At 39.5% G+C, this 12,637-nt stretch overlaps 2 protein-coding genes across 5 annotated transcripts; one reads left to right on the forward strand and one right to left on the reverse strand.

Annotated features, from left to right (window-relative positions):
* Positions 1-72: 72 nt before the first annotated feature.
* Positions 73-5,004, forward strand: TXNL4B (thioredoxin like 4B). Of its 4 annotated transcripts, none has more exons than XM_001378585.4 (4): positions 73-327; positions 1,823-1,955; positions 2,739-2,890; positions 3,988-5,004. In XM_001378585.4, exons 2-4 carry the CDS (start codon positions 1,824-1,826, stop codon positions 4,151-4,153), a joined length of 450 nt encoding a protein of 149 aa, XP_001378622.1. In that variant the 5' UTR covers positions 73-327; position 1,823; the 3' UTR covers positions 4,154-5,004. The 4 variants fall into 4 exon arrangements, with proteins under 4 accessions (XP_001378622.1, XP_056680291.1, XP_007477434.1 ...); XM_056824313.1 differs by having other exon boundaries at positions 104-125; XM_007477372.3 differs by having other exon boundaries at positions 140-327; positions 1,787-1,955.
* Positions 5,005-6,689: 1,685 nt separating this feature from the next.
* On the reverse strand, positions 6,690-12,417 carry LOC100028657 (haptoglobin). Its single transcript, XM_001378598.4, has 5 exons — positions 11,162-12,417; positions 9,907-9,989; positions 9,501-9,602; positions 8,517-8,591; positions 6,690-7,643 (listed from the first exon to the last, which is right to left on the reverse strand). Exons 1-5 carry the CDS (start codon positions 11,374-11,376, stop codon positions 6,868-6,870), a joined length of 1,251 nt encoding a protein of 416 aa, XP_001378635.4. The 5' UTR covers positions 11,377-12,417; the 3' UTR covers positions 6,690-6,867.
* Between the last annotated feature and the right edge of the window lie 220 nt (positions 12,418-12,637).

A 12,637-nucleotide genomic window follows, 5' to 3' on the forward strand; every position in this document is an offset into this window, starting at 1 on the left:
AAGTGATTCCAATCCCGGAGATTTCCGGTCGGGCGTGCGTGAGCGGAAAAGTATAGCATCTTCCGTCAGTTGAGCAGCTGAGAGCGTCGGGAACCTGAGCGCGCGCGCCGAACCAGGAAATCGAGGTTGGAAGCGCGTGCGTGCGCATGAGCGTCAAAAACGTTCTTCCGCTTCCTCACCCGTGACCCCTGCCCAAGGATTTGTATCTCTAGGGGTTGCTAAGCAACGGTGGCGCCCCGCTGCCAAATTGGCTGTTTGGCCGGAACCGGTATACGAAGTGGCCGAGGGTGGTGTGCTGGCTGACCGAGATCTCGGGCGGGGATGGAGGTGAGGAAGGTGTAATTCCTCGGACCCTACACTACAGAGGTCCCAAGGGCCTGGGTCTGGTTCCGCCCCTGACCCCAGGCCAACCCTGCTGGCCTCAGTTTCCTCATCTGTAAAATGGGGGAAAGCAGGCTAAATGACATCATATGGTCCCCCTCCCCCTGCTCTATGACAACTATGCTCTATTGCCTTTTGCTTTCACCTCTCCCCTCCCTTAAAGCACCGTTAATTAATTAATCGATCGATTAATCGTATCCGTTGAATACATCGTCCTTAGCTTGACCAGAGCATTTCTCGCCTGGTGACCAGACTTCTGGTCCACTCCGAACTTGCACCAGCTCATTCTTTATATTATATATATTTTTAATTCTTATAGGTATTTATATGTTTATTTGTATATTTATAAAATTTTATAATCTTCATATTATACTTGAGATGCATCAAGGGAATGTTTTTTATTTTTTAATATCCTCCACAGATCTGCATTGGGCACATGCTCTATGAACCTTTAGGAAATTGGGGGGAGGGGGGGAAGGGTTAAACGTTGGCATCAGGATTGCCAAAGTTAATTAATTGTCATTTGTTTGATCTGCATTAAGCAATATGTCCACCTTCTACTTTGGTATTTTGCAATAGTTCTCCTAGCCCCTTGGCATATCACATCCAGGAAAGGAACTTGGAGGTCATCCAGCCTAATATTGTATATGAAAGAAGGACCACAAGTGAATAGCCTGTTCAAAGTCAGACAGAAATAGTGGCAAAGCTAGGTCTAGGGCATACTATCATGGGACTTGGCACATAGCAGACACTTAGTAACTGTTTATTGATTGCTTCAGCTCTTTCCCCTCAATTTTTTGTTATTTGTCCCTTTTCAGTTTTGTCCTACACTTTGTGACCCCATTAAGGGTTTTCTTGGCAAAGATACTGGGCTGATTTTAACATTTCCTTCTCTAACTCATTTGACAGATGAGGAAACTGAGACAAGGTTAAGTGACTTCTCAAGGGTCACAGAGCTAGTAAGTGTCTGAGGTCATATTTGAACTCAGTTCCTCAACTCCAGGGCCAATACTCTATCTACTGTACCACCTAGCTGCCCCAATTCAAAGAGCTGCCTTTATTTCAGTTAATTTTTACTTGTAGGATCAGGAAATTACTTTGTTAAGTTATATAAATATGAGTTACTTTTATTTTTATAAATAGCCCTGTGCTTTTATGAAAACTTAGCCTTTGGGCAGGGGAGGGTGTGTGTGACAATAGTAAGTCTTAACAATCTGATTTTGAATCTTGGGTTTCCACAGACATTCTTGGTTTGATGCATGGTTTGTGGAAAAGTGGTTGTATCTTTATATTGCTTAACTGTTATTCTCAGACTTCAGCTAGACATTCTTCGGGCCTGAAGATATTATCTCATCTAGCTTAGATCTCCTACTTCCCTTCAGTTGACCGTATGGCTTTATTTTAGAACTGGTAGTAAGAACTAATATTTGGATTGGTCCAGGATGAGTCTCCTGCTGCCCAAACTTACATCCAAAAAAGAAGTAGACCAAGCAATAAAAAGTACTGCAGAAAAAGTTTTGGTTCTCAGATTTGGAAGAGATGAGGATCCTGTCTGTCTCCAGATCGATGACATTGTAAGTATGTTTTACACAGAATGTTTTAGGTTACTTATATCCCCACTATCTGTATTCAAAGTGAGGATAGTGAAAGTAGTAGCCAGAGAGAGATATGCTGTGGTTATCATCTGTGCAGTTCACACCATATCTCATACAATCAATAAAGCTATGAAAATATATTGACACAGTTAACTCATTTTTCTCAGTATTTTTCAGTAGAGTCCTCACAAAATACCCAAGCAGAACCTAGTCAGTGGGTGGGGAGAGACAGATTGTTTCTGCTTTTTATATGCCATCATCAACATTGTAAGCTGTATACAGGAAGAAAAAGCATGGAATGAATGAAATAAGCATTTATTAAGTACTTCTATGTACCAGGCCCTATGATAAGTGCTTTTTATAAATATTATCTTATTTGATCCTCACAACAGCTCTGGGAGGTAGGTACTATTAATATACCCTTTTTTACAGTTGAAAAAAAAAACTGAGGCAAACAGTGTTTGAGTTAATTCCCCATGGTTGGCCAACTGATAAGTCCCTGAGGCTAAATTTGAACCCAAGGCATCTTTGTCTCCAGCACACTATGCACTTTACCACTACCTGCCCCAAATAAAAATGTGTGTGGACAGCTTCAGGCCCTCCCACAGAAGGGTTAAGTCACATGCCTAATGTAATATAAAATCAGAATTGAATTTTTCCTCACTTTTGGACCAAGGATTTCTTAACAGACTATTCAGACACATCACTGAGCTCAACTAGCTTCTTCCTGTTTTGTAACCTCTATCTTTTTAAATTCCACAGCTTTCTAAGACTTCTCATGACTTAAGTAAAATGGCTATGATATATTTAGTAGATGTGGACCAAACACCAATTTATACCCAGTATTTTGACATCAGTTATATTCCATCTACTGTCTTTTTTTTCAATGGGCAGCATATGAAAGTGGATTATGGGTAAGTGAAATTGACATTAATTTGTTGGCATAGTCTTAGAAATCTGCACTATCAGAATGGTTTAATTTGCTTGTTTTATTTACACATGATTTTTGTCATATGGCAATCTTGAAATAATTCAGTCTGGGATCTAATGTTTCCCCAGTTGATATCCTCTAAGTTTCTCATTTCAAGGAAGAACTTAAATTTTTATTCCCTAAAACCTTAGCAATTTCCTAAGCATTTCACAAAGAAAAAAAAAACCATCTTCATCTTCATCATAATAGAAAATGTCATTTAAATAGTTTTTTGTATATTTGTAAATATATATATATATATACTTACATACTTTCTCTTGAAAAATGGGAAGGATACAGCATCTTTTAAAAAATCAAAAGGTACACTGATACTTTTATGAGAGGCAGTGGTTTTCCTGGGAATCTTTGTTAACTGTCTATTTCCTATTAAGTTGGTTATATTTTGTTATAAAATGACAAAATGATTTATAAAATATTAACAAATGTTTTAATTTGTTTAATTTAATTGTACAAACTCTTTAAAGTTTGTACTGAGATATTCTTTAACCTCAAATGTTTAAATATTTTTAAACTTATAGGAAATTCTGTTTACAAAAGAATCCAGTGCACCTTATTATATAACTTAAATATCCTTCCTCAGCATGAAACTCATATCAGTGCTTTTTACACAAAATATAAATTCTGTCAATTTTTTTCCAATTCATGATCTTTATAGAGAATATAATTGATTGTTGCTGCAATTGAGTTTTCAATTTGTCTGTGTATCTATTGGGTATTTTAAAGGAATTAGCCCTGTTTACCCTTATTCTATAGCAAGTGAATTTGACAATGAAACATAACTTAGAAAATGTTTAAGTTCATCACCTTTTACATGAAACTTTTAAGTTAAATCTTTCAAATGCAAAATTTCTATGCTAAGATAACCCCTACAAATTTTATTCAAAGCCATATTATGTCTTTGCAGGCAAGGCCAGCACCAGGCCTCACATGTACAAGATCTCCCTGATGGTAATTTGTCATTTCATTTTTTCAGATCATTTTGCAAATGGAGGTCTTTCTTTCTTACATTCTTTCCTGTAGGTCTCCAGATCACACCAAGTTTGTGGGAAGTTTCAAAACGAAACAGGACTTCATAGACTTAGTGGAAGTTATCTATCGAGGAGCGATGAGGGGAAAACTTATAGTCCAAAGTCCAATTGATCCCAAGAACATTCCTAAGTATGATCTTCTTTATCAAGGCATTTAAAACATCTACTTGAGCCAGTGTTGAATAGATAAATGCAGTTCAAAACCACACATATAACCAAATGGGTTGTTGCATTACCCTATTCTCTCTCTCTCTCTCTCTCTCTCTCTCTCTCTCTCTCTCTCTCTTTCACTCGTTTTAATTTTATATCAAATTCTAAAATGGTTTCAGAACCCTGATTATGAGTCATATTAAAATTTGTCAATATTTGGGGATACCTTGGAACCCTAATTTTCTACTATCTATACACATTTGGAATGTTATATTAAATAGTGTCAATCTTGGATTTGGGTTTAAATTCCAACCCTATTCCCATTCCACCAGCTTGCCCTTTGTATCTGATTAGGAAAATATTATTGACCCAATTTATCATTTCCTATAAATGAATGTAGATTATTCTTTAATATGAAGCTAATAAATTTCCGACTGAATTATGCATATTAGAGCAAGGGTGAAAATTATAAGCTCATTTCTCACCTAGAGAAAAATGACCTTTCATTTTCCAGGTAAATGTAAATTCCTTGGCCTTTCTTCCCCCCCAAAAAAAAAAATCACTAATGATGCTAGATTCCTATTCAGTTCCTTCCCTCTCACTCATCCTTGAGTCCCATCTATCTCATCTTAACCTTCTGTTCTAACTTTCTGGGGGTTAGATAAGTCTTATCAGTGACAGGCAATTTGTTCTGGAACCTTTTGAGTATTTTAATAGCTTGAAATCCTATAAATTTCTGAAATAGTGCCTTTGTTTGACCATAAAGTAACAATTACCATTTGTACTATTCTATATGTGGGGGTTATTCTGTACCTCATTCAATTCAATCTTGTTATGATTAAAAAATCTCTGGAGAGTATATATTAATTTATAATTATTAATAAGGATAAAAGAGAGAAAGATCACACAATCACCTACATCCCCTCAAGCAGCTGGCCATGAGATAAGCGAGTGGGTGCCAAGCAATTAAACACTCCAGAGAAGGAAGAGAGTGTCAAGCATCCAGCAAGAGAGAGACGGAGCTTCCTATGTCCCTCTCATTTAAAGCCAGTTTTCTCCACTCCTCCTGGGACTCTGATTAGACAGGCCTAACCTCAGGCCAGTCTGAGTCTTGTCTTTTGGATACTCCATCCATGGCACAGGGGCTTCTGCCAGCCCCTTCTGTATGCCAGGATGTCCTGTCAGGGCACCAAGTAGCCATGGAAACCCTTGGCATCCTCCCATACATAATACATATGTGTGGCCAGTCAAAGGGTGGAGCTGATATCAACAAAGAATGGGTTTTCAAATGGAATAAGGGGTTACAATTTATATTAAATTCACACATCCAAAACATCCGTATTTCCTAGAATAGGCCTCCTCCTGTGTCCTTTTATCAATGATTTCATTGACAAAACTCCAAGATGAGGAAATTCCCTCTCCTAATGCAGGTGGCTCTTTCTCTGCAACTCATCATCTTGTCTAGAGGACTGAAAAATTGATTTGCCCAGGGTTGCAGACAGTATGTATAGATCCAGAACTTGAATTTTCAGGTATTCCTTTCTCCAAGGACACTTCTATATTATGCCATCTGCCTAAAAAGAATAAATAGTAGCTCCCTATACTAATATTTCCTTCTGAATTCTGAATGTATGATAGGCAATAAAATAATTTCTGCTAGTTTTATTAATCCACAAGCTATATGAAAGTTATTAAACAACTGATTGTGAAGATATATTTTTATATGTGAAAGGAATTTAAGGGGGAAACAAAATGGGCCTTGGTAGAGAAAATATTGTCTTACAGTAGGAGATTATAATAGAAAAAGCAGAGTGTAATTTGTAGGGGCAATAAGATTAGCTAGGTGATAGTATTGGGTTATCTATAATGTAAACATTGAGAGACATAGATGAGGAAAAACTTGAAGAATGCAACTCAACTCAAGATCTCCCATATGATTTCTTTCCCAATCCCTCCAACTATTGTTTTCCCCCTTCCTCAACAATTTCTTTGTGTCTATTATATATTATCTATTTACTTATTGTTCTCCCCCATAGAATGAAAGTTCTATTTCATTTTTCTTTTCATATTTCCCAGGCCTGACATATAGTAGGCACTTAATAAATGCTTGTTTAATTGAATTGCAGATGAGGGAATTAAGAGCAGAGAAGCAAATCTACATGCCCAATGCTATCCAACTAGTTCCAAAAATATTTGGGAATAGAGCCTAAACCTTTCCAATTTTTTGCATTAGATCCTGTTGCCCTGTGTTCACTAAAGTGTCAAAAACCTAGATCTAAAGGAAGGAGACATTTTCTTTCTAGATTAAATTAAATTAGATTGAGTTCATTCTAGCAGTAATGATGGAACTTTGACAAAAGGTCTTTCTAATAGGACTTGAATGTTTTTTTTTCATGGGGACATTTCTTATTTGGCAATGATTCTGCCATTTGGATAATTTTTCACCTTTTGTTTGATGCCCCAGTGGATTCTAATCAATTTGCTTTCTAGAATTATTCATGAGAGGCTGATTAATGAACTAAGTCAAGAAGAAGGGCTCACAACTGTAGTCAAAAGGAAATACTTTATTATTTATACTTAGCTGGGCTAGCACCCATTAATTTACAGATATTTGGGGTTAGACATCCAATTTGCCCAGTTTTGTGTGAAATCTTGCCATCATATAAAAATCACAGGCCTCACGATGGTTCCAAATAGAAAAAGTTTCAGCCTGCCTCCTTTTTCAGTTGGTGGCCATTGTCTCTTGGATCCAGTCCAAGATGGAAGGTACTTTCGTGTAAACGCCATATTCAGCCACTGAACAACTCTTATCAAAGGTCAGAATACCAGCTGCATACCAAGTGTCATCATCCTCGTCATGAATAGCAAAGGCACTCCCAGCATCACCATAGCATGTATCTTCTTGGAATTTGGTCATACCAGCACAGAATGTATGTTGGTTCAATATGGGTTGGACACCAATTGGACTCTTTGCTTTCTTCTTTTCTGGGTCTGTGCTGCCTTCATAGTATTCTACACATTTGTCATTGTCAGCCACAGGCAGCATGACATACTTCAAACGTTCAGTGAAAACGAAGTTGGTATTTCTTCCCCAACCAGACACATAGCCTACGCGTCCCACTTCTACATAGTCTTTCTGGGGCAAGCAAATGGGCATCACCTTCTCATTAACAAGTACTTTACTTTTAAGTTTGATAAGTCCAATGTCCACTGTAGAGTGGCTGGGATGTAAAATCACTTGATCGATGTCCACAAGCTTCTTCCCCAAGAAAAGCTTTAAGGTAGGGACGATGTCTTTAAGAGTGGCATTTTCAGCATGACTCAGGAAGATGTTTTTAGCTGTGGTCAGCAACCATTGGTCACTAATCAAAGTAGCTCCACTGGTGAGATTTTTCCAGGAAACCATGCGACCCTGCCAGGGAAAGCTGCCTTTGGCATCTAATATGCCTCCTATGATCCGCTGTACTGGGTTGAGTGGATTCGCAGGTTTTCCACATACTGGCAGGAAAGAGAAGAAAAAAGCAGAAAGATGAAAAAGATTCCCAATCTGTGAGAGAGGGCTAAAATATCATTTTCATGAAAATATATGTACAACAAAAGGATGTTCAAGTCCTAGCCAGACTGCCTTTTTAAAATAATGTTCATGATCACATCTATTTGGACAGTCTCTTGGGGTTCATCTAAAAGAGCTCTGCCTGAGACAGAGGAGAATTCATAGTAGCTTTGTTCATAATTGAGTTTAGTGACATATTCATCCCACAGGTTGACTTGTAATCTGCCTAGAAAGAAATGGAGAATTGGTGGAGCAGCCATTAAGGACTTCTTGTTCACCTGAAATTTCTGCTTATACTAGGATAGTCAAGAAAAAATTCAGACCTATTTTATTGAGACATTTACTTGATTCATTAGTGTCTTCCCTTCAATTTTTAAGTCATCTTTGGTTCTAGAATTCTAAACCAGATTTGTGAATCAAAAGACCAAATAATGTTACCTGTTAGTCAACAGTCCTTTATTATTTGCTTACAATGTGTGAAGCATTGTGTAAAAACTTAGAGGTACAAAGGAGCAAAAGGTCCCTGCCATCACGGAGTTTATATTTGACTGATTCAAGTTCCTATACTTCAGCCCTGAATTATTTGGTTCAGATGTCAGTACTGTCCCAGCTTTTATCAGATATGAGATAACTGCTCAATTCTCCTCTTAATTTGGCTCCATAGACCTTATTTTTCTGAGAACTCCAAATTCTTTTCTCTGAGTAGGTCACAGATGAGAGACACAGGATTGGAACAGGTATGTGACCTAGCCTTTGATCCATCCCACTCAAATATTCCGTACACTATTTGCTTCACTCCCATGATCTCTGGAGCCTACCTGCTACGCATTCAGGTAGTTTTCCACCGACATCCTTATTAGTCCACTGTTTCTCTTCATTTAAGGTGTAGAGCCCTGAGGAAAAAATAAGAACTATTTTAATCAAGCAATTAAATCCTGAAACAGTTACTAAAACAAGTGAAATGAGCAGGGGAAAGCCCTATGGATAGGGAAGAAGAAAAAAGAATTATGCTAGGATCCATTCACTGGAGAAAGCAATCATTAACAAACTTTTTGAGTCTATGATGTGAAAGGTTCTGAGAACACAAAGATAAAATAAGGAATGGTTCCTCAAAGAGTTTATAATTCAGATCATCCTAACAGCAAGAATTCTTTACTTTGTGTCCTGGTCCACTTTGGAGACAGTCTGGGGAAACAATGGGCCCAATCTCAGTCATGTTGTTTGTTTGTTTTTTTAATTGGGAATTATGGAGAAGCTAAGTGACTCAGGGGCTAGAAAGCCAGGCCTGGAAATGAGAGGTTCTGGGTTCATATTTAGCCTCAGCACACTTCCTAGCTATGTAATCCTGGGTAAATCATTTAACCCCAAGTGCCTAGCCCTTACCACTCTTCTGTCTTGGAACCAGATAGTATCCATTCTAAGACAGAAGATAGAGTTTTTTAAACTAGGGATTACAAAGGAAACCAACTCTACTGAAATGTAGTTAACAAAAAAAAAAATTAAGTTCACAGACTCCAAATTAAGAACTCCTGCTGAAAAATGCTAAATGCATCAGATATGACAAAAATTTTAAACAATATTTCTTTTATCATAAGGACTTTTTTCCATATATGACCTCATTAGAACTTCCCTATTATCTTCATTTGAAGAAACAGGAGACATTGTGACTTCCCCACAGTTACACAGGGAGGACCCAGATCTCCTCATTCCTAATGGAAGTCAAGGACTTCTGAAGATTCTCGTATGGCTCTGGGCCACATCTGAAGGAGGAGTGTGTTGGGTAACAATTACTGAAGTCTTACCATCTCCATCACTCTTCAGTCTGTAGAACTTGTTGCACTTATAGCGGACCGCATGCTCTACATAGCCATTTGCCACAGGAGGAGGTCTTGGACAGATGTCATCTGAAAGAAAAGGCAAGATCAGGTTCAGACACCAAATCAGATCCCCAACAAAGCTCAGGCGAGAAAAAGTTCCCATTGCCCACTGGTCCCCCTCCACCCCAACCAAAGCCTAAAACAAGCAGCCACTTCATGGTAGGGTCCCTGATGCCTTCCATGAAAGCAGAAGTTTAAATAAGGATGAGAAGGACACACCTGCCCCAGAGTACACGGGGCCTGTCATGGAAAAGAAGCTGTCTTCTCTCTCGGGCTGCAGATTCCCCGAGATCCCAATAGTGCTATCAGCTCCTACAGCATGCACACCTACCTTCAGAAATCAGGGCATCATTTTCATCAATGGCACCTGCAGATAGCAGTCCACAAAGGAGAGCAACTACAGTAACCAAAACCCTGTGCAAAGAAAGGGGACAAAGTGGCAATGTCGGTCTTCATCTTCCCCAAGAGACCGACCGACCCATAAACACACGGGCCCATAGCATGAGAGGAAACACCGGGCTCCTAAGACCAATTCAGTTCAACAAGAATTTATCAAAGGTCTACTGTAGATGTGTGAAGCACTGTTAATATACATTTTTTTAATCCACTTTAAAAACTCAAAGAGCTCCTATTCCACTGGGTGAGAATTTGATCCCCTTGTACAGATTCCCAATTTATCACTTGCTCCAGACCACCCCACATCTGTATTGAAAGTGAGCAGCCATAGAATGGGCCTAAGACTATAAGTGCTGCTGGGAGGTCCTCATTTCTGGCAGCATCCAGGGGACAGAATTAGAACAGATATATGTCACCTAGCAATAATAATTAAATAATTGGCACTTGCCAATTAAAAGTTTACAAGGCACTTTCTGTGCATTATCTCATGTGGGCTTCACCACAACCTTGTGAAGTGGTAAGTGTCCTCCTTTTTCTTTAGCCAAATCTGTAATTTCATTGGTATAAAAAAGCTCTTTTGCCCATGCAGAAACTCATAGCATCTCTACACCTTTAATCGTAATGCATTGTCCAGAGCACTAAGGAGAAGTGACTTGCCCAAGGGGTGGTCCAACCAATGTAGCAAAAGGAAGGAACTTCAACTCAAATCTTTCTGCCTCTGAAGTCAGCTCTATCCAATACATTTTATAGAAAGGGAGACAGAAAAGAAAGCTCAGAAACCCCAGCAATTCTCCTTCTCCTTCAGTCAGGTGCTTAACCCCATCTCCTATATCTCCTCTGAGAGCCATCCCGACACTGGCACGCAGAAATATTCCAAATAGATCTAGATCACATTTAAGGAGGTACAAATCTGTATCAGTACAAATTCCTTGGCAGCCATTCATCACAGGGAAATTAACCCTCTCCTTGTACTGTGTTCCCTTGAGAAAGACGCCAAATGGCATCAAAAAACATTTGCTAGGGAAAAAAACAAGATGGGGGATACTAAGTCCTTCAGTTCAGCACTTCATTCATTTGCCCTGTTTGGATGAGGGGAAAGGTGGCATTTGAATTCTACCCCTTCTGCGCCTAGTGCCTTAGCAGGAAGAAAAATGAGATAAAGAAATGAAGAGGAAAACAAGAGCACTCACCTCATCTCGGGTTTGTGTTGTGTCCAGTGTCCAGGAGAAGAGTGATGTGAAAGGGGTAGATGGAATCCTTTTATCTCTCCACTGCTGCACCCGGCCCCCTTCTCAGTTTTGCAATTCCCATGACCACGTGGCATTGACCTTGTTGAGGCCATTGGCATTGTCCAATCGCCAAACCACAAACATGGGGTGGGGGGAGAGCTAAGGTCTTGCATCATACTTCGACTTCCCCTACTTTCTTTTTCCTGGCATAGACTTGGCAGCTCCCTGTCCCTAAGACTTTGCCAGAAAGGTTCTCGGAATGGGCTCTTGAGAAGGACGGGAGGAGCCTTTTTGGGATACAATCCGGGTGCTTTTCTGTCATTTCCCAAACTAGGAGAAGATTTCTGTCATGAATGACCCTTTATGAACCCGTCGCACTCTTCTTTAGGTAAGACCTTATGGAAAGTACTCCTTTCACACTCATTGCATTTAATCTCTATTGATATCTCCGTTGCATAAAACCACTAATATCTCCATCCAGCAATCAATGAAAGATGCTATTCAGTGTCACTTTATGGATTGTCTTATAGGGGGAATCTTGGGCTTGGGTCAATGTTGTAATCTAGAGCCAATTTTATTCAAAGGCAACAGTGAAAAAAATCCCATGTCAATGTAGAGGGGTGATAGAATCTTACCTTTGATTTATCCAAGTAAGAAATTTCTCCTTCAGTATTATTAAGCTTAGAACCCCCAAACAGTCATTTCAATCTAACTCCTCCTATTTTAGTAAATCAGATTTTTTCAGAAGTGTGTCAAAAACCAACAAAGGGCTGTGGAAACTCAGAAGAAAAAGAAGACATCCTCTGTATTCAGGAAGTTTATCCTATCATCAAGGAGGCCAAAAGGTTAGAAATGGCAGATAAGTACACAGGAGTAGTCACAGCACGTTTTCTGAGAGAGCTTCTATAGACTACAAATATCGATGGTGGAAATATACAAGTCCTAGAACCCAGGTTCTCCTGCAAACACCTCAAACAAGCTCTGAAAAGTGCATTAGGTGCTGCATGGAAAAAAAAAAACAAAGAAAAATGGCCATGACTTTACCAAAGGGTTGACATCATCTTGCAGGAGGACTGAGCAGAAGGAACGCAAAGTCTACCAGGTAAAACAGCCAGGTGCTAATTGAATAGCTGGGTCCCACTGCAGAAGAGGGGGCCAATCAGTGCCCAGGATGAGCAGCCCCACAGCCTCCTATTGGCAGGAGAGGGTGATGAGGGGCTCCCTGCAAGGAAAGAGACAGAGAAGAGTGACCCAAGGCCTCAGCCATTAAGGGGAAGGGTTCAGATGAGGAACCAGTACAGGGAAACCCAAGGATCCCAATCTATAGCGGGAGAAAGGGCTAGACTGCACTCAACTCAGCCGTCAGGCCACCTGAGTCCAGACCACAGAAAGAGACAAAGACAGATAATTCTGACAAAAGCTAGACTTGGCCACCTA

This window comes from Monodelphis domestica, chromosome 1 (genome assembly GCF_027887165.1).
Source record: "Monodelphis domestica isolate mMonDom1 chromosome 1, mMonDom1.pri, whole genome shotgun sequence".
In the NCBI taxonomy this organism is placed as follows: domain Eukaryota; kingdom Metazoa; phylum Chordata; class Mammalia; order Didelphimorphia; family Didelphidae; genus Monodelphis; species Monodelphis domestica.